Source organism: Gigantopelta aegis, chromosome 4, assembly GCF_016097555.1.
Source record: "Gigantopelta aegis isolate Gae_Host chromosome 4, Gae_host_genome, whole genome shotgun sequence".
Taxonomy (NCBI): Eukaryota; Metazoa; Mollusca; class Gastropoda; order Neomphalida; family Peltospiridae; genus Gigantopelta; species Gigantopelta aegis.
In genome coordinates this window covers 38,208,457-38,235,364 of record NC_054702.1, presented here as the reverse complement: position 1 = coordinate 38,235,364, position 26,908 = coordinate 38,208,457, and the positions used below count along the sequence as shown (strand labels likewise).

Below are 26,908 nucleotides of genomic sequence, written 5' to 3'. Positions count from 1 at the left end.
CACATTTCCCTTGTGCATGCATATATACATATACATTGTACACTGATTGGTAGATTAGCTGGACCACATGCTGTTAATCCAAATATAAAGAATTGCAGGGACTATATAATCTCTTTTCCGTTCTACATCTCACAAACATCCTTGAGGCAGTAACACCCACTAAATCCACAACAAATCACGTTTTGTTAGCAGCTGTGTTATAGGATTGGCTAATCTTCCATCTTTTATGCTCAAATTTGACAGGTAATCACGAATGAAAACTTCTAATCTGGAGATGGGTTGATTGTTACATATTTCACATACAATTATAATTATGTTTGTATATACATGTGCATACTTTCACAACTGAAATATTACCTTGTAAATGATTACTTTACATATATATTTTTTTCTTTCCAAATGCTGCACATCAGAAAATGATAAAAACTTGTTGCCATTGCAGAACCACCTGCCGCAATACGTTTCAACTGGGGTGGGGGTGGGGGTGGGTAGCTTTGGGACAGCTTAATAGCAGATCACTCATCTGAATTGTAACATGTTGTAAGATGGACCCACCCTTAGTGGACCTACTGAGTTTTCCCATTCCAACCTGTACATCGAAAGACAGAACAGTATATATATATCACTGGATGGGATGGGATTGGACAAATCTATTATTAGTATTAACCTCTGCTGTACCTGCCGAGTTGAATCTTGGAGAGCTAGTTAAATGGCATGGTGGTTAAGCCACCAGGTTTAAGACCCATAGGTACAGGGTTTATATCTCAGTTCTGGTTCCCATGCAAAATGTGTTCATAGCCCATTATGACAGTGTAAGATGACTAAAAGGTAGCACTAAACCAATTAATTTCCGGCTGGGTCGAAGTGCGAGGTGCACCAAACTTTTGATAGAGAAGTTAACTCCACAAGTCCTGTGATTGGTTATAAATGTAAGTGTGTTGGTTGCAAAAAAAAATTAGTTTCATCTGGGCTAAAAATGTATGCAATTTTATTTGATGTAGTACCACCGTGTCAATTTTAGTAGCCTTGTGCTTGGAACATGTATGGGGTACCTGTAAAAAAAAAAAGTACTCAAATTTTGTGCAGAACTAGGGATGCTGTAGAAACATCTGGTTATACCGAAAATGAGTCATGAAAGGTACCATTTTCTGCAGTTAATACTTTAAGGTAGGGGTTGTAGTACTAATATTTATAGGTCATTGTTTGGTTGATATATTGCATATAGTGCTTTTAAACACAAACATTAACATGGTTGCCTATGGGATTTTAATTGGTATAGTCCAACCAAAAGGAATTCTGTCTTTAATTAACCTAAAGCGCTCGTCGGTAAGGCTATATTATTTAGCCAGGTTTAAAACCACAAGACAGATTGGCCCTTTAATGTATGCATTAATCCCGAATACAGCGGTACTTCGCCTTACCATATACGGCTTGTTTAACGCACGTGTTGTTGGAGACTAATCTGATTGGCAAGTCATGCTTGGCGCAAACAATCAAACGTGCTTCTTGCTAGCATTACAGATAGGACAGCAGCCCCAGCTTTGCGTTTACAAATTTTTTCTGCAACACCACCAAGCACTACATTTATTTCATATTGATCACAGTGTGCGCTACTAGACTATAGTTCTCGTGCCACTCGACATCGTGTTGTGAAGCTATTTCTTGCTCCAGCTAGTGCACCACGACTGGTATATCAAAGGCTGTGGTATGTGTTATCCTGTCTGTGGGATGGTGCATACAAAAAATCCCTTGCTGCTAATTGAAAAGAGTAGCCTATGAAGTGGCGACAGTGGGTTTCCTCTCACAGTATCTGTGTGGTCCTTAACCATATGTCCAATGCCATATAACCGTAAATAAAATGTGTTTAGTGCATAGTTAAATAAAACATTTCCTTCCTTCTTCCTTTGTGTTGTGAATTTGTTTTAATGGCATTTTTTAGTCGGGACAGTCAATGCCGCTGTCCAGACATGTGGCTAGGGGTATATTGTACCACTCTCTGTCAATGGCAACAGCCAATACACAACAACAGGTATATCAAAGGCTGTGGTATGTGCTATCCTGTCTGTGGAATGGTGCCTATAAAAGATCCCATGCTACTAATGGAAAAATGTAGCGGGCTTCCTTTCTAAGACTGTATATCAGAATGACCAAATGTTTGACATCCAATAGCCGATGATTAATAAATCAATGTGCTCTAGTGTGTCCTTAAACAAAACAAAACGTTAACAAAAATATTTTTGCTAATCTATCTGTGTGGTGCCATGTCATCACAACCAGCACCCAGCAACCAGCAGCAGCAGTAACTAAAGAGGTTAATGACACACTAAACACAAGCCTCACCCATGAAGACAATGAAAAATAGCAACACTGATTCATTATTAACCCCAGGACAGTGAGAAATGGAGAAACCATTTCACTTAAACCAGGACGCATGGCTTGGATGCATTCCACGGCATTAGGCCTGACAGCCATAATCTAACAGTAGTAACAAATAGACTAACCTTTAACCGCAGCAATTTAACACATGTCAGCTGGGGCTCATACAAAAGCTACCATTGAAATGAATATGTTATAAAATGTTTAATAATATGAACTGTAAACCACACACACACACACACACACACACACTGCCTTTATCGTGCAGTTTAAAAGTGAAAGCATATGGACTATTAAAATTTAATACTTTAATTCTGCTTTTGGTTAGCACTAATGGAATGCACAGGGATAAAAATCACAATAAAATGTTTGAAGTTTTATGTGTGTAAAGATTTTTTTTTTTTTTTTAAATCCAATTGCACTTTCGTCTTCTTTTTTTGCTCTGAATTCCAATGTCAACTTTATTTGTTTTTCTGTTCCAGCAAGTCGTACCTTTGAACAATTTTTTTTTAAATCTAGCCACCTCCACATCCCAGACCTTGTTTATGTAACAGATGCTTGCATATCCATGACACGCAGCTTTTGCTCAGTGTTGATTTAAAATGTAACCTTGGTTTCATCCCTGTTTTCTAGGCATTTTTTTCTAAAATAGCAGGCCAAATGAAAAGAAAAGAAAATATAGCCTGCTGGATGAAAAACAGATAGAACGGGGTGAGGCTAGGCGAGGATTTGGTATATACCAGTAGTGTATGAAAAAATTATGACTTCTGAGGTGAATTAAAATGTAACAGAATTAACAGAAAAATAGCAGATGAGGTAATCGTACAAGCATATCTCATTTCTATTTCAATTTCTCGCTCCAGCCAGTGCACCATGACTGGTACATCAACGGCCATGGCATGTCCTATCCTATTTATGAGATGGTGCATATAAAAGATCCCTTGCTGCTAATCGAAAAGAGTAGCCCACAAAGTGACAACAGTGGGTTTTCTCATAACCATATGTCCGACGCCATATAACCGTAAATAAAATGTGTCGAGTGTGTTGTTAAATAAAAGATTTCTTTTCTTCCTTCTATTTCAATGCTAGTTCTAAAAAAGTTACTGCTTTCTGCAGGCTGCTACTCTGAGCCCTGCACTAACTTCTAAACCACGGAGGTCGGTTACCCACTAAACAATGGAGGCCGTTTATCCACTAAACCATGGAGGCTGGTTACCCACTAAACCATGGAGGCCGTTTATCCACTAAACCATGGAGGCCGATTACCCACTAAACCACGGAGGCCGGGTTAACCACTAAACCATGGAGGCCGGTTACCCACTAAACCATGGAGGCCGGGTTAACCACTAAACCATGGAGGCCGGGTTAACCACTAAACCATGGAGGCCGGTTACCCACTAAACCATGGAGGCCGGTTAACCACTAAACCACGGAGGCCGGGTTAACCACTAAACCACGGAGGCCGGTTACCCACTAAACCATGGAGGCCGGTTACCCACTAAACCATGGAGGCCGGTTACCCACTAAACCATGGAGGCCGGGTTACCCACTAAACCACGGAGGCCGGTTACCCACTAAACCACGGAGGCCGGTTACCCACTAAACCACGGAGGCTGGTTACCCACTAAACCACGGAGGCCGTTTACCTATTAAACCACGGAGGCTGGTTACCCACTAAACCACGGAGGTCGGTTACCCACTAAACCACGGAGGCCGGTTACCCACTAAACCATGGAGGCCGGTTACCCACTAAACCATGGAGGCCGGTTACCCACTAAACCATGGAGGCCGGTTACCCACTACCCACTAAAAACCATGGAGGCCGGTTACCCACTAAACCACGGAGGCCGGTTACCCACTAAACCACGGAGGCCGGTTACCCACTAAACCAAGGAGGCCGGTTACCCACTAAACCACGGAGGCCGGTTACCCACTAAACCATGGAGGCCGGTTACCCACTAAACCATGGAGGCCGGGTTACCCACTAAACCACGGAGGCCGGGTTACCCACTAAACCACGGAGGCCGGTTACCCACTAAACCATGCAGGCCGGTTACCCACTAAACCATGCAGGCCAGTTACCCACTAAACCACGGAGGCTGGTTACCCACTAAATCACAAAGGCCGGTTATCCACTAAACCATGCAGGCCGGTTACCCACTGAACCACGGAGGCCAGTTACTTACTAAACCACGGAGGCCATTTACCCACTAAACCACGGAGGCCGGTTACCCATATGCACTTGGGTTATCAGTGCTCGAGCCCTGCACTAACTACTAAACCATGGAGGCCGGTTACCCATATGCACTGGGGTCATAATGCTTCTCATTTTTCATCAACAACCTGTAATGGATATTTTTTTACATTAAAGGATTAGCCTGTCACGGGGCTAAGTGTTTTGCCAACCTGCGTTAACGAGATTCTCCTCACCTGGCCGGGTCATACCTGTACCTGTCCAGATGACAAATTAACTTAATTGTCTTCCACTGCAGTTACACTAAAGTGAAAACTTTAATACCTTAACTGCGAGTCACATGGTGCATGATTACCACAATATATTCACTTGTAACTACCTACATATATATCAGGTCAAGGACCGACTTGGTGGTGTGTTGGTTAAGCCATCAGACATAAGGCTCATAGGTACTGGGTTCACAGCCTAGTACTGGCTCATACCCAGAGCGAGTTTTAACGACTCAATGGGTAGGTGTAAGACCACTACACCTTGTTCTCTCTCACTAACCACTAACAACTAACCCACTGTCCTGGACAGACAGCCCAAATAGCTGAGGTGTGTTCCCAGGACAGCGTGCTTGAACCTTAATTGGATATAAGCATGAAAATAAGTTGAAATGAAAAATGAAATCAGGTCGAGGAGAATGAACTTTAAGACTGACAGGGACAGAAGCACCATGACTTGTAGACAGACTTCCTCTCCAGACACAAAATGCCAGGATAGCCGAGTGTTCCTTTGCACTGCCCTCCATAATCGCCTGGAAAGTGTTAGGAAAGCAGCAAATTGATGGTGTTTCAATAAAAAATGTTAATAACATTTTAATTAAAATTGATGTAATTGTTTGGCTAGCACTATTTCAGGAGAGGCATCTTGAGCTCACCTTGAAGTTGTCATGACGAGGACTGTAATGCCAACATATACATGTACTTACAAAACACATACATGTAGTATTATGCACAAAGAATGCAGGCCATCGGATTTCACTGTTACCGGTAGCGTGTCGGTAAAACCACGGAACCGAAATTTCATTTCCCATGATTATTATGTCCATTAAAAAAATTAAATATTTATATTATACAAATAATAATGTTTCTCATATAAAACTACTGGAGATAGTTTTCAACACAATCACTACACCCAATTCGGATTTTAGTGTTCGCCATACTTCTCAGTGTTCGAGTAAACCCGAATCAGAGTTCGACACCACACTCAAATAAAAACCGGACCAAAAATTGTATGTAATATTGACATCATGACATCTGCTCCAAAGAAGAAAAAGTCTGAATCCGTTTCTTTGAAAACTTTTTAAAAATGGCCATTTAGTGGCAATTTGAAATCGAAGTCGATGCAGTCGATAATGATCTGATATCTGTTAATGTAGAGTTTGCAGTGACCATTACAAGTGAGAGATGCTTATGAAAATGAATAATCAGTAGCTTGGGCGGACTCAACTTTTTCAGACCAGAACTGGCCGTTAATGCAAACAGATTGATGTATCTTGCGTTCAGCGACTCGGTGTATCTCGGTGATGGTGCAAACATATTACCCAACCTGCATAGCATTTTGACAGTCCATTGCATTATGGTATAAGAAATGGGTTCCCATAACTTGTTTTCATGGAACCTAAAAACAGCTTCCGATGGGTTCCCATGATCTCAGGGCACGGAACCCAAAAAGTGTTTCCTATGAAATTTGAAATCCTATGGCTTGTGAATGTGTATGCGAATAAATGAATGAATGAATGTATGAATGTATGTATGAATGTATGAATGTATGAATGTATGAATGTATGAATGTATGAATGAATGCATGAATGCATGTATGTATGTATGAATGAATGAATGAATGAATGAATGAATGAATGAATGAATGAATGAATGAATGAATGTATTAATGAATGAATGAATGAATGAATGAATGAATGAATGTTAATGACACCCCAGCATGAAAATTACTTCATCTATATCTAATGCTAAACAAAGGTAAGTATTTGAAAGAATTAAATGAGAACAAAAAAATATATATGTATATTAAAGTATGAAATATAAATGAATATAGAGATGAATTCAACTGACACAAATCACCAAAGCCATTAGATATTTTTTTCTTTTTATTGAATTTGTTTCCTGAAGACTCAGAAAATGATCTCACTGATGGGACACTCAGGATGACAGTTTATTTGATTATTTTAAAACTGTTATTGCTTTCAGACAATTTCAAATTCCAGTTTATCCCCACGCATGGATCCATACACATTTAATTCAATCAATCTCCCAGAAACCTCCTCCACGGAAGCTCCGATCGTCACAGTCTAGATTCCACACATTGAGACAAATTGGTCCTTCATCCCCTCTTGATAATGATACAAGAGACTGTCTGGACAGCGGAGATTTTCATTTAACACTAGAATAACAAGATGACAGCTTGCATCAAGATATCAAATCTCATTTAAGGGTAGAATGCTTTAATGGTGAGTTTTATCAGTGTGTAAGACTTGACACAAAAGATTGGTCATACGTTTTCGTTTTCTATTAGAGAGTTTTATCAGTGTGTAAAGAATTTGTCATAAATGATTGATCATACATTTTCATTTTGCATTAGGCAGATTTATGTAATTGTATAGAGGCTTGGCATAATTTTAAAAACTGGCCTTGGTGGTGATGTGGTTATTAAGCCATCGGACATAAGGCTGGTAGGTACAGGGTTCACATCCCAGTACCTGCTTCCAGACAGAGTCGGAGGAAATTGACAGAAAGGGTCGAAATAATTTTTTTGATGATGTATCGGGGAGTGTTCTAAAAAAGATTTTTAATTGTAAAAATAATTTTAAACATTTTTTTTTAAAATTCTTTTGCTGATACACATTTTCCTATTCTTCACAAAATTAATATCTTCATCTTCTCGTTGGAAGATTTTTTGTTGACGTTTTCTTTTCTTTTCTTTTTTGCTTTTTAATCATAGATGAACCTGGCCATCCATGTCAAAATTGTACACTATGCACTTTTATGTCTTCCCCTAACATCTGGGCATGTTCAGTTGTTGCAGTTACTTCCTTCTGTGGGAGGAAGTGCCTACATACAGCTGTCATGAAATGTTATCACTGCAGACAAATACAAGACAGAGGATATGAAAACACAACATGGACACATCCGGCTGTCATGTGGTGGACACTGGACTACAAATAATTAAAACGTGCCATACAGCTAGATGCACAATCATCAAAACTGGTGGCTCAAATAACCATGTTACTTTAAAGAACCATGTTGCCTTAGAAAACCATGTTACCTCAAAGAAACATGTTACCTTAAAGAACCATGTTACCGTAAAGAACCATATTACCTTAAAAAAACATGTTACCTTAAAGAACCATGTTACCTTAAAAAAACATGTTACCTTAAAGAACCATGTTACCTTAAAAAAACATATTACCTTAAAGAACTATGTGATCTTAAAGAACCATGTTACTTTAAAGAACCATGTTACCTTAAAAAAACATGTTACCTTAAAAAAACATATTACCTTAAAGAACTACAGTATATCTTTGCCTATAAGTCAAACTTTTTTCACCCAAAAATTATTTTATAACTTGGGGGGTCGACTTATAAGAGGGTAAAAAAATTTCACCAAAAAATATTACCGTTTTGGGGATTATTTTACAAGTTTTATTGTTGAAGTATGCCCTGTATTTATACTCAAATCTGTTAATTTGACACATTTATTTTTTATAACCTTTTTGTTTTTTTGCTATGCAAAAAGGCGTTCGATCTCACTCACATGCCAAGAAAACAGTCCACTTAGTTAAAATAACAGTCATCACAAATAGCAAAAATGTAAACAATACTAACTACCTGTCACCTGAGTTTATTTTGAAATCTGGTCACTGGCATTAATGGTTGTTCAAACAAATTTTTTGTCGGTGATTAACTTCATGAATATTACTGAGCTTTCCCTTTAAAACAGCTTAAGACTGATATCTGCAGTTAACTAGAGCAATATGGACATACATAAAAACCAGTGTACTTTCCAGAGTTATCCTCCTTACATGTATTAATATGGCGGAAAAAGATGTGATTAACTGATACGGCCTCAGATTACAGTTATCTTCCCATTTGGTTGTCCAAAATCCGGAAATTTGACCGCGCAAGTAGTCTGCTGTTTGACTGTGATTATTTCATGGCAGACAGCTATGAAGTGGCAACTGTTTGACTGAAGTGACAGGGGATAGCATGTAGTTTGTAAACATGTGTAACTTGTTGACATTGAAGACTTGTTTGTGGTAATTCCGGCCCATGCAAAAGTAGTGCTTTTTGTGTAAAATGGGTGTACTCCGGCCTGGTTTAGAGGGTGTGTCTGTTTAAACCAATATGCTGGGAGAAAGAGCTGGACAACAGGGGTTGTCCTTTTCAGGGTATGTGTCCCCCATGCAGGCAAAGGTACATACAAAACTTCATGGGCCTGCTGATATTAATAAAAATGTTATAGCCACTAAGGCTATATAGAAACATATAGCGAAATTAATTGTGGTCTGAGGCCATACTTTCAGTTTTATTGTAGTGATCTGTTGTCAGTGTTTATAAATAAAGTTGTCTGTGCACAAAACCATGCCGTAGTGCCATATGGTAACAGCCAAACAGCTTTCACTATCTACTAAGGGAATATTTAGTTTTGATGCTATGTTACTTGTTTGCGATGTACAAAACTTGAAAATCGAAGTTTGTAAAATAATTTTCTTTTGTTCAAATATTGTACATTATTGTTCTCAGGTGCTGAAAATAAGAAATACTTCCATATTTATAAATTGTTTTTCATGGGTCGACTTATAAACGGGTCAATAAAAAAAATAAGTTTTCAGGGCTTGAAATTAGGGACTCGACTTATAAGTTATAGCCGAGATCGACTTATAGGCGAAGATATACGGTATGTGAACCACGTTACCTTAAGGAACAATGTTACCTTAAAGAACATTGTTACCTTAAAGAACCATGTTGTCACTGGTGGACACTGTGCTACAAATAATTAAAATGTGACACACAGCTAGATTCACAATCATCAAAACTGGTGGCTCAAAGAACCCAGGCCTTGACCTTAATTTTGTTCAGTGATAGCTCACCGGGCTACCAGGTTATGAAATCTGGTAGCCCTCAATAAAAATTGGCAGCCCCATAATTTTAAGACATTTTAAGAAAGAAAAAAGAAAAATCATTTATTTTTATTGCACAATAGGTGAACGTTTTGCCACTGGACTACATCCCACCTCTGATGAATTAAAGAAAGAAAGAAATGTTTTTATTTAACAACGCACTCAACACATTTTATTTACGGTTATATGGCGTCAGACATATGGTTAAGGACCACACAGATTTTGAGAGGAAACCTGCTGCCGCCACTACATGGGCTACTCTTTCCGATTAGCAGCAAGGGATCTTTTATTTGCGCTTCCCACAGGCAGGATAGCACAAACCATGGGCTTTGTTGAACCAGTTATGGATCACTGGTTGGTGCAAGTGGTTTACACCTACCCATTGAGCCTTGCGGAGCACTCACTCAGGGTTTGGAGTCGGTATCTGGATTAAAAATCCCATGCCTCGGCTGGGATCTGAACCCAGTACCTACCAGCCTGTAGACCGATGGCCTAACCACGATGCCACCGAGGCCGGTCTGATAAATTAAAGAACCATATTTACATACATGTACATTTACTTCACTCCATGGCCTATATACTGCATGATGTCGGTGGAGGGAGATCTATAGCTCCAAATTGGTAATTAATGTTCCACAATAATATCCACCTCTATATAAACTCAACAAAATTACTTATAACATGTGCAGGTTTTTAATGAATATTTCAGACCCACAAATCTGGCTATATCAGTGTTGTGTATGTGAACTGACACTGCAGGTTTCCTCAACACCAACAGATCACTGAGGTTGATGACAGATCTATGGTAAAGTTAATTAACTGGAGAACATGCAATCATGCCTAACTGTAAAATAACACACAGTTTTATACAGCTGGGTAACGTTAGACAATGCTGAATAGGCAAGTTCAGATAGACAGAGAATCCACATGGTCAAAATAAATTAACAGGTTTAATTAACATGGACATGCAATTAACATTCGCAGAAGATTTAGTGCTTTGCACTGGGAACGTTTAATTAAAGAAATACATAAAAGGGGATGGATACAGAAAGGTGTCCTAGCTGCCCTTTATGTAGGTTAATTATATGGCAAGATAAAAATTTTAATTTATGTTTTATTTGATCTTGTAATTAATGTTACGAACTAAGGCATTGTTTCTGACTTTCATAAAGAAACAGGGGTGTTAGGGCTGGGGTCAAGCCTTCCTGGCTATGCCTGAACCTCAACGTCTGTCCCTAACCCACTCTACTGTTGTTGTTTTTTTGTCAATTTAAACATAAATTTAAAAGGTAAATAATAACCAATGATGAATAGTGTACCTCAAGACGCCACAAAATAATGTTTTTGACTAACAAGATAAAAATATCTTTGTAAGTGAACCTTACTCTCAACCATCCCACCCAATCCTCTCTGGACAACCTTCCTCAAAGGAAAACAACCAGCCTCTGTGGGGTAGTGGATGTCATCAGACTGGAGGCTGGTAGATACTGAGTTCGCCTCCCGGTACCGCCTCCCACCCAGTGCAACTTTTAACGACTTTAAGGTTTTTTTTTAAAGGTACATGTAGGTGTAAGGCCACTACACTGACTTCTCTCTCACTAATCAGAACCAACTAACCACTAACCCACTGTCCTGGACAGACAGCCCAGATAGCTGAGGTGTGTGCTCAGGACAGCATACTTGAACCTTAATTGGATATAAGCATGAAAATAAGTTGAAATGAAACGAAAAATTAAAGGAAAACATGATACTTACATTATTGTAAGCATTTTACAGTCTAAATTGCAGAATGTATATTAGTACCTCAAAACATTTTAAAACACAAATACAATCTAGGTGATTTTGGTGGTAAACCCCAGTGGGAAGGGCTCTTGGTACATGTTTGGATTTTTGTTTACAGACTCTCAAATTGCTTTTAGCGGTCTAGAAATAAATATTACGATTACTAAATAATTTAAAATTTAATGAAGACAGCATTGGAAATTAAATTGTTAATTCAGGTTTAGATTACTCTTCCCATTCCTTCCCTCTTTTTTTTTTTTAATTTTTTTTTTTTTTATTGTGCAAATACAAAAATACTTTTAAATAACAATGGTTACATTGAATGGAGTGTGATTTGTTATTGCAAAAACCCATAAAATTGTATTTGCAGAAGAGTGTTTGTATGTATTCATAAAATCTATTAAATCCTGGATAATGCTTTTAAACATTTTATGAGCAAAAAAATATATTTCAGAAAGAAAAAAAAATTACAATGAACAGACTATCAAAATTGAATCAAGTAACATTGAACAAAAACATATTTTAACCATTACAGTGGGGGGTTTTTTGGTTGTTTTATTCTCACTTTACTGCCCCTGTCCCATATTTTCATTCATTTTCATTTTACCTTATTGTCTTGCTCATATCCAATTATAGTTCAAGCATGCTATCCTGGGCACACACATCTCAGCTATCTGGGCTGTCTGTCCAGGACAGTGGGTTTGTTGTTAGTTAGTTGTTAGTGAGAGAGAAGAGGGTGTAGTGGTCTTACACGTACCCATTGAGTCGTTAAATCTTGGTCTGGGTGGGAGCCAATACCGGGCTGCGAACCCTGCACCTACCAGCATTATGTCCGAGATGGATGGCTTAACCACGACACCACGGAGACCCGTTTATTTTCTCTATTTCCCTTGGATATACCCCCCTCCACTGTATCTCTAAACTCAGAAACCTGAATCCATTGGTGTTCTACAAACAAGATATATGTTTAGCCTGCAAATTACTGTGATGGGCTGCAAATGCTCTGTTAAGAGGGTTGATAATTGCTGCATTATTGCTGCTAGGAAAATAAGTAAACAGCCAACAGCATCTGCTGGTGGGCTGCTTACAAGGTAAATCTGGCCATAATTATCAATAGTCTCGCACTCAGCACAAAACTGTCAGAAATAAGCCACTTGGGATTTCATCTGTTGACTTATAATTACAAGCAAAACCGGTGTACTGCTGATATCATCAACAAACTGGGTACAGATGTAGATCTTTTAATATTGAAATTAATAGGCACAGATAAACATCTGTTTTAAACGAAAACATCGATAATTATTACTTTAAACCACACGTAACTCTTCAATCAATATAATGGTTTGCTTTGTTTAACAACACAACTAGCACATTGATTTACCAATCATCGACTAATAGATGTCAAACATTTGGTAATTTTGACATATAAACTTAGAGATGAAACCCGCTATATTTTTCCATTAGTAGCAAGGCATCCTTTATATGCACCATCCCACAGGCCGGATAGCACATATCATGGTGTTTGATATACCAGTCGTGGTGCACTGGCTGGAAAGAGAAATAGCCCAATGTGCCCACCGACGGGGATCGATCCCAAACTGACCGCGCATCAAACGATCACTTTACCACTGGGCTGTCTTGTCCCTAAATCAATATAAGAACACATACCACAGCCTTTGATACACCAGTCGTTGAGTACTGATTGTGACACGGAATAAAAAAAAACAGTCAGAGAATGGGTCCAGTCACTTAATAATTACACTCTTATTAAATATGAAAATACAAGTAGTAGTATCTTATTTTATTCACATCAGATATAATGGAACATGATCCCCCTTTTCATCTTTAATTTAAATTTTAAAAAAAAGAAAGAAAGAAAGGAAGAAAGAAAGAAAGAAAGAAAGAAAGAAAGAAAGAAAGAAAGAAAGAAAGAAAGAAAGAAAACCCTGTATATTAGATATTTCTTCACATCAGTAAGAATGAAACATAATCCTCTTTTCATCTTTAATTTATATTTTAAAAGACCAAAAACAAACATGTGTATTATTTTCTTCTCATCAGTAAATAATGGAACATAATCTCTCGTTTCATCTTTAGTTTAAATCAAAAAGAGAAAAAAAAAAGGAAAAAAAAGAAACACCTCCACAAACAAGGAACAGGGACAAGGTTATATTGAATACAACACTCAGTTAGGAAGCATTTTGCTTTCTGGAATCATCTTTCTGAATTTTGACAACAGCTAGAAGAGAAAACCGTCAAAACAAGGAACAGATTTTCTTCAATCGCCTGCCCATTACCTTGATTACAATCAATGATCCCTTTTATTTATTTATTTAATTACAATTCTTTAATTCCAACAAACATGGAACAGAGACAAAGTTATTTTAAACAGAACCCTCTGATTTTGGAGGCATTTTGCTTTCTGGAATCATCTTTCTGAATTCTGACAACAGCTAGAAGTAAAAACCGTCAAAACAAGGAACAGATCTTCTTCAATCAGCTGCCCATTACCTTGATTACAATCAGTGATCCCTTTTATTTATTTCTTTAATTACAACTCAACAAAGATGGAACAGAGACAAAGTTATTTTAAATACAATCCTCTCAGTTAGGAAGCATTTTACTTTTTGGAATCATCTTTCTAAACTCTAACGAGAAAACCGTCAAAACAAGGAACAGATCTTCGTCTATCGCCTGCCCATTACCTTGATTACAATCAGTGATCTGATAATCCTCACTGAAAGGTTAACAAGTTCAGCTTGGTACAGATGGCAGATTAACCTTTCTTTGTAGATTGACGAGATCTGGCGATGACAGCTTTCTGCTCTTCAGTATATTGGAAATAATCTCGCAGAGATCTAGCTTGTCTGCACATTTTCTCAAGGCATGCTAGTAATTTTGGGGGCAAAACAATGCATTTCAAAGGGAAACATTTATGATCTACACAAAGCTATATATACTACATGTAGTAGCAAGCTGTATAATGTTTTGTAACAGTCGTCTTGTTGGAAATATGCTACAGTGATGCTCCAGGAGTGTGGAGATATGATCAACACGAAATGTTTCATGTTGTCCGATTTATTGTTGATCAACAAACAAAATGAAGTCAACTCTTGCACTACACTTACCTGCACATTTAACTTGTATGCATGTACAAATCTATACCTTTAAAGTTTAATGTTGTTGCTGATTGTTTGGGGGTTTTGTTTTTTGTTTTCTAGCCAGTGCACCACGACTGGTATATCAAAGGCTGTGGTATGTGCTATCCTGTCTGTGGGATGGTGCAAATAAAAGATCCCTTGCTACTAATGAACAAATGTAGCAGGTTTGATCTCTATGGCTGTGTCAAAATGACCAAATGTCTGACATTCAATAGCCGATGATTAATAAATCAATGTGCTCTAGTGGTGTTGTTAAACAAAACAAACCTTTTTTTTAATATATATATATATATATATATATATATATATAAAGGAACAAGTTTCCTTAAAGGTAGTACTAAACCAAATAACTTCTGGCTGGGTCAAAGTTTAAGGTGCACCAAACTTTTGATAGAGAAGTTAACACCACAAGTCCTGTGATTGGGTGATTGGTTATAAATGTCAGTGTGTTGGTTGTAAAAAAAAAAAAAAAAAAAAAGTTTTATCTGGTCAAAAACAATATGCAATGTTTTTTCATCTAGTACCACTGTGTCAAGTAGCCTTGTGCTTGAAACATGTATGGGGTGCCTGTCAAAAAAAAGTAGGGTAGTCATAGATGCTACCTATTATCTATAAAATGAACAGTTTGACTCCCATTATTTCATGAATCACTTTAAGGGTGAGGAGTGGTAGTATTTATATCTGTGGTGTTTATGTCAACTGATACACTAGTTTTAGCCACATATATTACTATTGTCATCTATGGGATTTGATTTGGTAGTATACACCCTATAGGTTATAAATTAATTATATAATGCTGATCTGAGGTGTGATGTATTGTAGAATGGACCCTACCCCCCCCCCCCCCCCTCACAGTAAATGAAATTAAATATTTCCTGTTCCAACTCATGTAGACGTATGTGTTGTCCTGCCAGTAGGAAAGTGCATCAAAAATAAAATTTGCAGCTATTTTTGATGGACTAGCTTTTACTGGCTTTCTGCTGTAATATTCTAAGCAAAAGTACCATGCTAAATACTTATAACTATTCCTAACTCAACAATGTGCTGGGATGTCATTAAACAAAGACCCCTTTCTTTTCGTTTTATAAACATGTCTTAAATCACTCAACCATTTGAGACATTCAAGCACTTCCATCTTGGTCACAGCCTTCGAATTTCCTGGCAGATGTTATCCAAGACAGAAAACATGCTTTTTCTGCATCCATGGTAACAAAACATAAGGACTTCTGGGCACATGGGGCAATTGCTCAAGTGGTCATGCAACTCTAACAAACTGCCATACAGTTACCTGTACCTGTACCTGTAAGAAGTCACATTCTAAATCATCTAACACATTATTAATTAACCTCTAATTAAACAGTCATCTGTTTTAATGGTCTACTTTTTTTAATTCTCCTTTAGGTGCCTGCTTAACACAAGTATGATTATAAAACACTTACAGGCATAATTATTAAATTGACATTTTGAAGGTATTTAGTCGCTGTGGTGTTTTTTATCTTCAAAACACGTTTGACTGAACCAAAAATATGAAGTGCTGTGCATGCACAGTGTCCCCTAGGGAGCAGACCAGCCCGACTGCCATCTCTATCAAGTTAAGAGGGGGGAAGTGACAGTGCTGTCAAAACACATTAGGACTTGTGAATGGTACTTGAGGTGTGAGACAGTTGACCAACATGGCTACTTGGCAACAACCTAATGCAGAGTAACCTCGGTGCAACAGGGCCATGCATACCTGTCCAACATGACTGACATTCCCGGTTTGAGAAGAGTTGCAAACACTAAAGAGACCTGGAGGGGGAAAACTGGTGCCCGAGAGCTTCACTTCAAAAAGTGGTGATAATGCTTTCCTGATGAACTTGCTCTCAAAAACAATCCTGGCATCTTGCGAGAAATCCCCACTCTGCAAAAGCGGAATTTCCAAGACAACGACATTTGCTGTTAATTTATCGTCCAGTGTTTTATCAAGCCAACTATCCCACTGACAATCTGGAGGTACCGGGATCCAGCTGGGCCTGGTTACCGAGATCAATAATATTGGTCTCTTTGATTCCCAGGTCTACCTTTACCGAGATTCCCAGCTCCCTTGCCAGCGAGACGCAGCATCCCAGGTATGCAGGACGAGTGCAATACGCCTGGTACCGAACAGGTGATCATATGGCACATCAGAACCTCTGACCAAATACTCTCACTGGGGTCTATCGGTATCAATCAACACCGGATCACTGCTCTCCGGTGTGTGATCTTTGAGATATAATTTAACAAACATGGGTCCTGTCTTAAGATTTGTCTTTGGTGAAAACTTGTTTTCACATAAACATGCATGATTTTGAGTTATATCCAAGAGGGACAGGATGTAGCCCAGTGGTAAAGCGCTCGCTTGATGCACAGTTGGTTTGAAATCGATCCTTGTTGGCAGGCTCATTGGGCAATTTCTGGTTTCTGCCAGTGCATCACAACTGATGTATCAAATGAGGTGGTATGTGCTATCATGTCTGTGGAATGTTGCATATAAAAGATCCCTTGCTGCTAATGGAAAAAACGTTGCAGGTTTCCTCTCTAAGACTATATGTCAAAATTACCAAATGTCTGAAATTCAATAGCTGATGGTTAATAAGTCAATGTGCTCTAGTGGTGTCCATTAACAAAACAAACTTTAACAAGAAGTTCCCCCCGCCCCCCCCCCCCCCCTCCAAAAATAACCCTGAAAAAAAGAAGAAAAACCCAGCGTGGATGGCAGTAGGGAAATAGAAAGCATTATTAAAAAAAAAAAAAAAAAAAAAATATATATATATATATATATATATATATATATATATATATATATATATACATACATACACACACACACACACTACTCCCAAACCAGGGAACATTTTGTTCAATATTGCACCGAGGCTTGCTACACAAGTTTCAGAGATCACTACACAATTTTAAAACATTAAATAGAAGTTTCTCATCAATTTTCAATTGACTAGAAATATCACTAATGAAAACTCTGAAAACAAAATGTTCCCTGCAAACCACCCCATGTGGTCAATTCTACAACAGTCCTGATTCCATTATTGACCTTTTGATATCAGTAGTCCGAGAATATTTAAAATCAAATCATCTAAACCTTACACTTGATAACCTAACACATTTGTTTTGTGCATAAGCATAAAAAGACTCATGACTTTTTTTTTCTCACTTCCAAACATACTGCTCAAAGCATTATCAAATTACTCTGCCGTGTATTTTTCTTCCTTGATATAAAAGCCAAATGTTTGAGATTATTTCAAGATATTACAAACATTTTCATTTACTGATGTCGTCAAAAGACTTTGAAGTATACAACTGGAACCAAATTCCAAGAAAATAAAACAGTAAACATTTATTCTTAATATTCTTAATCATATCATATATTCTCACATATTTACCTTTGTCTGACACCCAACACCAGATGAGTATCATTGTGGGTGTTGTTAAACATCCATGCATTTATTCTTAATATTCTTAATCATATCATATATTCTCACATATTTACCTTTGTCTGACACCCAACACCAGATGAGTATCATTGTGGGTGTTGTTAAACATCCATGCATTTATTCTTAATATTCTTAATCTATCATATTCTCACATATTTACCTTTGTCTGACACCCAACACCAGATGAGTATCATTGTGGGTGTTGTTAAACATCCATGCATTTATTCTTAATATTCTTAATCATATCATATATTCTCACATATTTACCTTTGTCTGACACGCAACACCAGATGAGTATCATTGTGGGTGTTGTTAAACATCCATGCATTTATTCTTAATATTCTTAATCATATCATATATTCTCACATATTTACCTTTGTCTGACACCCAACACCAGATGAGTATCATTGTGGGTGTTGTTAAACATCCATGCATTTATTCTTAATATTCTTAATCATATCATATATTCTCACATATTTACCTTTGTCTGACACCCAACACCAGATGAGTATCATTGTGGGTGTTGTTAAACATCCATGCATTTATTCTTAATATTCTTAATCATATCATATATTCTCACATATTTACCTTTGTCTGACACCCAACACCAGATGAGTATCATTGTGGGTGTTGTTAAACATCCATGCATTTATTCTTAATATTCTTCAGCTACACATGTATACAGTGAAAACTCTCAAGACTGGACCCTCTGTAAACTGGAATTCCCTCAAAACCGGAATTTTACAGAGTCCCTTTTTTTTTAAAACAGGACAGAACTTAACCTCTCTAAACCAGAACCCTCTATAAACTGGATATTTGTCTTGGTCCATAGGGTGTCCAGTTTAGAGGGGTTTCACTGTACATGTATACGAAATTGGAAGTCTTGTCTCAACTACTGCCATTAATGTGATACACGTGATTGTTCGTTTTATGTCAGTTTTAAAGAAAGAAGGTAGTTATGTTTTATTTAAAGACACACTCACCACATTTTAATTATGGTTATATGGTGTCGGACGTATGGTTAATGACCACACAGATCATTAGAGAGGAAACCTGCTGCCGCCACTTCAGGGGCTACTCTTTCTGATTAACACTGAGCTACATCCCACTACTATGTCAGTTTTAAGGTCAGTCAGTTACAACTTACATGACAGTCATACTTCTTTAACCATAGTTTAAATAGGAAATAAATTAAACATTAATTATCTCTGCCTAATGAATTCAACAATCTTGTGATTTGCTTCATAGTGACTCTGGTCACAAATATATCTTTCCTTTTACAAACCACAGCTGCATACTAAAAACATAGCAACAAATGGTATGGAGGGAAAGTCGATCACTATGTAAGAAAAATAATCCTTTTGCAAGAGAAATGAACAATTAAGTAAATGTGTAAACACAAGCAAGCTGTTATCAAGCCTGAACATTTAAATTTATCATCCTCCCCAAGCCGCAGCGTGTGTTTTGTTTATCAGCCAGGTATTCACAGGTTAGTCTCCAGTAAGGTGTTACCTCCAACCCATGGTGTTTACGCATACCTGTATCTCCAATATCATATTATCTGGACCTAAACCTTGTGGTATTTGACAGCGTGATACCAGAATATGAAAACCATACAGCTGGCTGAAGAAAAGATTACCCAAAAAAAATTTAAATAATAATAAAAAAACAGCAAAAAAACACTCACAGAATACACATGCCAAAAATAATTTGACATTAAAAAAAAAAAAAAAAAAAACCCACACAACATAAACACTTTTTTTTTTTCATTTGTCTGTTAAACAATTAAAACATATTTTGCTCGTAAACATTATTCCAAGGGATTTTAAAAATGATTTTCTTTAGTTATTGTATTTTATATACATGTACCGTGTGTATATACAGCCACGATTTATTGGAATATTTTGCGATACAATATAGAAAAATTCTTTAAAAGTAGATTTGTTTTATTTCCTGTATCCTTGGTATTACACCTAAGGTGTTGCAAATTATTTAATTTTATGCTGTTGAACAAAATTCCAACTAACAACTAACCCACTGTCCTGGACAGACAGCCCAGATAGCTGAGGTGTGTGCCTAGGACAGTGTGCTTGAACCTTAATTGGATATAAGCATGAAAATAAGTTGAAATGAAATGAACAAAATGATTACTTTCTTTCTCAAAAAAAAAAAGTATCCCAAAACTATTATACATTTATTTACAAAACAAGCTAACACAAAAATAAAAGTTGTTTAAAAAAAAGAAAAGAAAAGACAAATGACTAAAATGTAAGAATAATTTGTATTGAGATCAATCTGATTGATTTAATGGTCACCGATCTGACTGATTTGTTGGCCGCCCATCTCAACAGATTTCACACCTTTACTCATTAAAATCTCCTTCACCCATTCACATTACACAATTCTCATCTCGACCACAACCCCCCTTCTATAGACCCTCATCATCATCATCATTCTGCAGCTAATTCTAGCACCCACTAACAAAACTCCTCAATCTTACTCTCTAAAACCTAGAGCACCAACAAAACAAAACAAAACAAAACAAAAACACTTTTAACAAATTTCAGCCCTGTTTAGACTTTTTAAAAACATTATGCAACAACCTTTTGACACCTCCATACATCTTGTGAGATTCAGATTTTGTCTGGAGAAGCTAAGTGAATTGTTTGTGTGAGCTACAATTGAAAAAACTTTCATGCTTAAATGAAAATCACAGCACAGCAAAAAGCTACTTGGTTCTATAAGGTCTGCTCAAATGCCAACACACCACAGAAAAAAATTCTAAGGTTCTTCTAATCCTTTTCTTTTTTCCCAAAGCCCTGCCCATGGCTGGGGAACACAATGCTGGGTTGACAAGCCCAAAATGGCCATTGATTAATGAGGTGCCCTTGGGTCCAATTATGAAACTCTGGTTAAAAGAAGTGACTACTGAGGAATGAACAGCATACTGTCTAGCCATTTAGAAACTAATTTATGCTTAGCCAGGTGCGTACATACATGTACGTCCAACCACATGAACTTAACAATTAACTGTTTTTTAATAAAGTGCATACAATACAGTGAATTCTTGTACAAACAAAAAACTAAAAATTGTCTTTCTGTTATCAATCAATCAATCAATCAATCAACCAATTCTACAGGATATAAATAATTCACTCATACAGGTACATATACAGAATCTGATTTTACTGAGTATTTTAAAAATAATTTTTAGCTTATGATTTGCTTCAACCACCATCAAACTTCAATTTTAAGGCAATTTTAGTATTAATGGACTAAAGGCCTTTGTGTGGATTTTCTGTTTTGTTTTCGTAATAGCTGTTTATCTGGTTTGAGAAAGTGAAGTGTGGGGTGAACAATTTAAATGGGTTTTTTATTTAGATATAACTAATAATTATATTTTTATCAAGGAAATTATGAAAAAGACTATTTGTTATAAAAAACCCACAAAAAAACCCCACAGCTTTTAAATAGTCAATACAGTGCTTGTAATGTATAAGTATTGTTTTTCTCAAAAGGCAATTTTCGTTTTGTCATGCAAATTCATTGTGGCATCTTTACTCAGACTGTCGCAATGATCCATAAAACCTAGAACAGTATTTCCATTCCAGTGTCAAAAACCACGACCATCACCGGAATATCTTTGACCATCATCCCTTATCTCGGCAAAGAACTGAACATCCTATGTAATTCAAAATTCCTTTCCAAATTGCATGACGTGCAAAGAGTAATGGAAAGAAAACTCCACAGCATTCGACAGTTCATTATTTCAAACACCGCAACTGATCACAATTCCTGTCACTCAAAAACTCTTCTCGCAGACGCACAGGGCAACCATCTTGAATTGAGACAATGAATCGGATGAATAGACTACAGGAGGAAATACTGATTGAAAGGTTTATTTCAAAGTCTTAGCAACTGAACAGGATGCCGCGTCTTAAGATAATTATAAAAACGTTCTAATCCAATTAATTAATTGAAATGCGATGAGATTGAAACGGGCCAATATCCCTAGGGGACTTGCTAATATCCTCCTGAATCCAGCCGGTATCGTACCCGGTAACAATCGGTGACAAATTACAATTTACAACTGTTTTCAGCTGCTGGTGAAATTTCATTGAAACTAGATCCTGATAATATCAGTTGTCTCAAAGGTTTTGTTAATTCCGTAATGGCCTGCCGGCAGTGAGCAAATGAAAAGACAGCAGTCAAACACATCTAAAGACAGATGTCACTGCTCGTCAAAGTAACAATGATGCAATCAGATTTAGGATCAGATCGTATCAATCTTTCCTGCAATTCAAAGCTGTAACTGGATTAGGCCAACATGAACGCACAACGTCTAGCAATCTACATTGTGAAGTAATTTTTAATTAAAAAATAAATAGTAAACTAAATAAGTGAACTCAAAGAAAACTGCAATTTGATGGACTGAACTCTGTGAGTTCTGAGGTGTAATGCTACTAGTACAAGTATAGAAATGAAAATGAACTTTAAACAAACAATCTGGTAAATTATGCAGGGTTTTGAAAAATATATATAATTAAAAAAACAAAAACATATATATATATATATATTTAAAAACTAAGTTTTCTGGTAGGGGAGTTAAGGTAAAATAGGAAGTGTTTCTCTACTACAAAATGTACAGCGAAACCTGTCTAAACCGGATTCTGAACAAACCAGAATCCTGTCAAAACTGGCCAAGTTTTGTGGTTCTAATTTTTGTAAAATTTCAAAATGCTACTCTCTAAACACCAGATCGTGTCTAAATCTACTAAATATTAGGTCCACACCATGATCCAGTTTAGACAGATTTCACTGTATAAAAGTTCTGTAAATGTTGCCAGCCTATGCTGATAATGTTTGTTGAGCTTTGTGAATATTAATACAAAATTGGAATTCCACTATAATATTTTCTTCCTTTTATGTTTTGTTGTACTAATTTATCAATATTTAAAATTTTATATACCAGCTAATCAATTCAGTACTGACAAAGCAAAGTTAAAACTGAATGTTACTATTTACAGGTTTTCTTGTTGTTATATAAACATATATTGTTCCTATTTTTTGTTACCTGATTGCAACCAATACTAGAAGTAGTAGTAGTGCATGTACAATCAACCCAGCAGCCGCCTAAGAAATATTAATAAATGTCCGTTTAGGACATTTGGATAAATTTTATACTACAGTGAAACATGTCTAAACCAGACCCTGAACAATCCAGAATCCTGTCATAACCATTTTCATGGTCCTGAATCTTCTATATTCTAAAACCAACCCTGTAAACACTGTATCCTGTCTCAATAAGATAAATATTACGTCCACAGCATTATCCGATTTAGACAGGTTGCTCTTTATATCCTTAACGATCTGGAAGAACATTATGTTGGTCTCTATTACTGATGGTTGCTTAACAGAGGTAGTTCTATGAACAGGTCCAACTATAAGTCCTAAAAGCATTGTAACTTTTTTTTATGTGTTTATTTTGCCGAACTCTTTACCACTGTAAACATTTCCACGTGTACAATTAATAGTATTTGTACAAGCAGGTGATTTGTTGATTCTCCCGTACCCAAGGGGGGGATTCACCAAGCAGACATTTGGCATGGGATCTGACACGAAGAGGTCTTTAGTAGAAAAACAATAAGAGAAAGCAAATGTTTTTGCTCAGCCGACCACTCAGATGGGTGTCAGTGTTTGCAGATGGTCGTCTCAGATAGACCAAAGTGGCTGCCATTAGAAGAGAAACAAGTGTGTGGAGCTATCACTTACCAATAACATGCATAGTACAGAGATCACACTCGCTGGCAGACAGTCCATCTCATAGATGCTGTTTCAGATCTTGAAACTGCCGCCATTTCAAATCAAACAACTACTACAACTGTTTGTTTGTTGTTGTTGTTTTGTGTGTGTGTGTGTGGGGGGGGGGGGGGGGGTTTTGTTTGTGGTATTTTCTTTTCAATTTTTGTTGTTGTTGTTGTCTGTGTTTGTTTTGGAGTTTGTGTCTGTCTGTCTGTCTGTCTGTCTCTCTCTCTGTCTCTCTCTCTGTCTCTCTCTCTCTCTCTCTCTCTCTCTCTCTCTCTCTCTCTGGACAACTGCTTTTACAACACTCATGAAGTCCATATGATGTCAGTTTGATGTCAATAACAATATTTTATGCTTCAAACACTTGCAATGTCATTTGTTTACATGTATGTCAACCACTCATTGAAATTTAATCTGTCTAGGGACAACCTTAGTCATAGGTAGAGATTCACCTTGGTAGTGTCAATTTCAATGGACAATCTAATATTAATAAATAACTCACCTGAACAAGTATAAGTAGGCTGCTGACGTGATGCTGAACAGAACAACCTGATAAAAAAACAAAAAGAAACACAAAATGAATTTAAACAAAGACATCATTATTGATGTAATGTATAAATATTACTGGATGAACCAATTGCCATCTTGGTACTAAATATTTGCTAAAGCTTTTGACAACTCAAAATTATTTCACTTGTGACATTAATTGGGTAATAACTGTCAAAGTTTATTGAAATTTAAAGGTGGCTTTTTAATGACATACCTAGAGCACATTATTTATTAATCATCAGCTACATGTAATTCTGACACACAATCAGAGAAAACCTGCTACATGTACGTATTTCCATTAGCAGCAAGGGTTCTTTTATATGCATGTTACCATAAGCCAGTAGCCGATCTTTATTTTTGTGCTGGGGTGTCGTTAAACATACATTCATTAATTACATTCATTCCCATGAGCACATACCACAGTTTTGTGCTCTAGTGGTGTCGTTAAACAAAACAAACATTGATACAGAAGCTTGGGGCACTGGTTGGAACGGGAAAGTCCCAATCAAAGAATAGATCCTCCAAGGGGATTCGATACTTTGACCCAAGCATCTCGAACGAGAGATCTACCAACTGTGCTCCTGGTAGATCCTGCCCCTTGGTAATAACTTTTAATGTCTTTATTAATATATTATCCATATATTTACTTAATGCATTTATATGTTTCACTATTGTTTACTGAACATTTTATCAGTGCATGCATGCGCATGTGTGGACACTGTCACTATTGCATATATTTTTGTTTTTGTTTAAGTTGTTAAACTTATTAAACAATTATTTGTTAAAACATTTACTGTCCATATAGGTAAAGGTTTACTAAGAAATAATTAAAATACTTTTGATATAATTATATGTTCGTTTGAAATCAAATCAATACAACAGATATAAATTCATCTCAACATAAACTTTTACATGGTATTTACATGGATGTGTTTTTAGTTTAATGAGAGTAGTGTCCCTTTGATTATAAAACTCACTCCTTGCTCCTGGTGCTGCTACATGCATGTTTAATTAAAATGAGAGAATTCAGATAGACAGTCAGTCACTATATTGTGGTGTTTATAGACTGCTTTTCTCTCTGCCTTTTTGGTATGACAAATAAAAACATTAAAATGAAGATTAATTCTCTTACGCAATTAAAAATGTTTTCCTTTTAATGTTTTCTACATGTGTAGGAATTTTTTTTTTTTTTTTTTTTTTTCTAAATTATTTTTACTGGCCTTGGTGGAGTCATGGTTAAGCCATCAGACATAAGGCTGGTAGGTACTGGGTTCACAGCCCAGTACCGGCTCGCACTCAGAGCGAGTTTTAAAGACTCAATAGCTAGGTCTAAGACCACTACACCCTCTTTTCTCTCACTAACAACTAACCACTAACAACTAACCACTAACAACTAACCACTAACTTACTGACCTGGACAAACAGCTCAGATATCTGAGGTATGTGTCCAGGACAGCATGACTGAACCTTAACTGGATATAAGCACAAAAATAAGTTGAAATGAATTTTAATTTTTTTAAAATTATTATTATACACAGACCCCTAGTTTTCCAGAATGAGTCACGGACATAAAATTAATTCTACACATGTATGTAACATAATGCAGTTAAGTATAATAATTATTTCCAGTTATCATCAAATTATTTAGTCTTTACTCATTTTAGACACAAAAATGAGTAAATCGCCATGAAAGTCAAACTTGATCTGTAATGATACATGATAAAGCTATACACAAAATGTCAGCTCCACATCTCAAGCCATTGTGAAAACAAAATGTCCGAAAAACTATATGTGGGACCGACAGGCAGACAAACAGACAGACAGACAAATACAGCCACAGACAGACAGAGATTTGATCTGTAATGATACATGATAAAGCTATATACAAAATATCAGCTCCATATCTGAAGCCATTGTGAAAAAAAAACAATAGTTCAGACAACTATATGTGGGACTGACGGACAGACAGGACAGACAGACACAGCCACAGACAGACAGAAAGTCAGAGAGGAAACCTATAGTCCTCTCCAGTTGGACTGGTAGGGTCTAATAATAACCCACTCTGTTTTGTTAAGCTAGTGGAGCCCATTGACAAAACGGGGCAAACATTCCACACAGTAAAAGCATTGCCCCTACCTCATTTTAATACGGCCATAAAACAGTTTTATCGCCTGGCAAAGAGGTCTGAAACAAACAAACTGCCATGCGGAAAGATTATTTTACAAATTAACCTTTATTTTTTATCACCAACAATAGCTTTTGTGATATTTCTAAAAGCCATAAAGCATTGCATAATGATGATTAGTTTGAAAATCTACGACATAAAAACATGTGGAGGAAAAATTAATTCCAGTTTTAATTCCCACTAAATGAATTAAAAGTGAAAGCCCTT

The 26,908-nt window shown here is 36.8% G+C and overlaps 1 protein-coding gene across 1 annotated transcript in view; it reads right to left on the bottom strand.

Moving 5' to 3' along the window:
- LOC121370507 (transmembrane protein 135-like) overlaps nucleotides 1-26,908 on the bottom strand; it is a 205,596-nt gene that overhangs the window by 69,059 nt on the left and 109,629 nt on the right. The window contains exon 7 of the mRNA XM_041495790.1: nucleotides 24,470-24,516. Within this exon, the coding sequence (XP_041351724.1) occupies nucleotides 24,470-24,516 (47 nt within the window). The remainder of the gene's footprint in view (nucleotides 1-24,469; nucleotides 24,517-26,908) is intronic.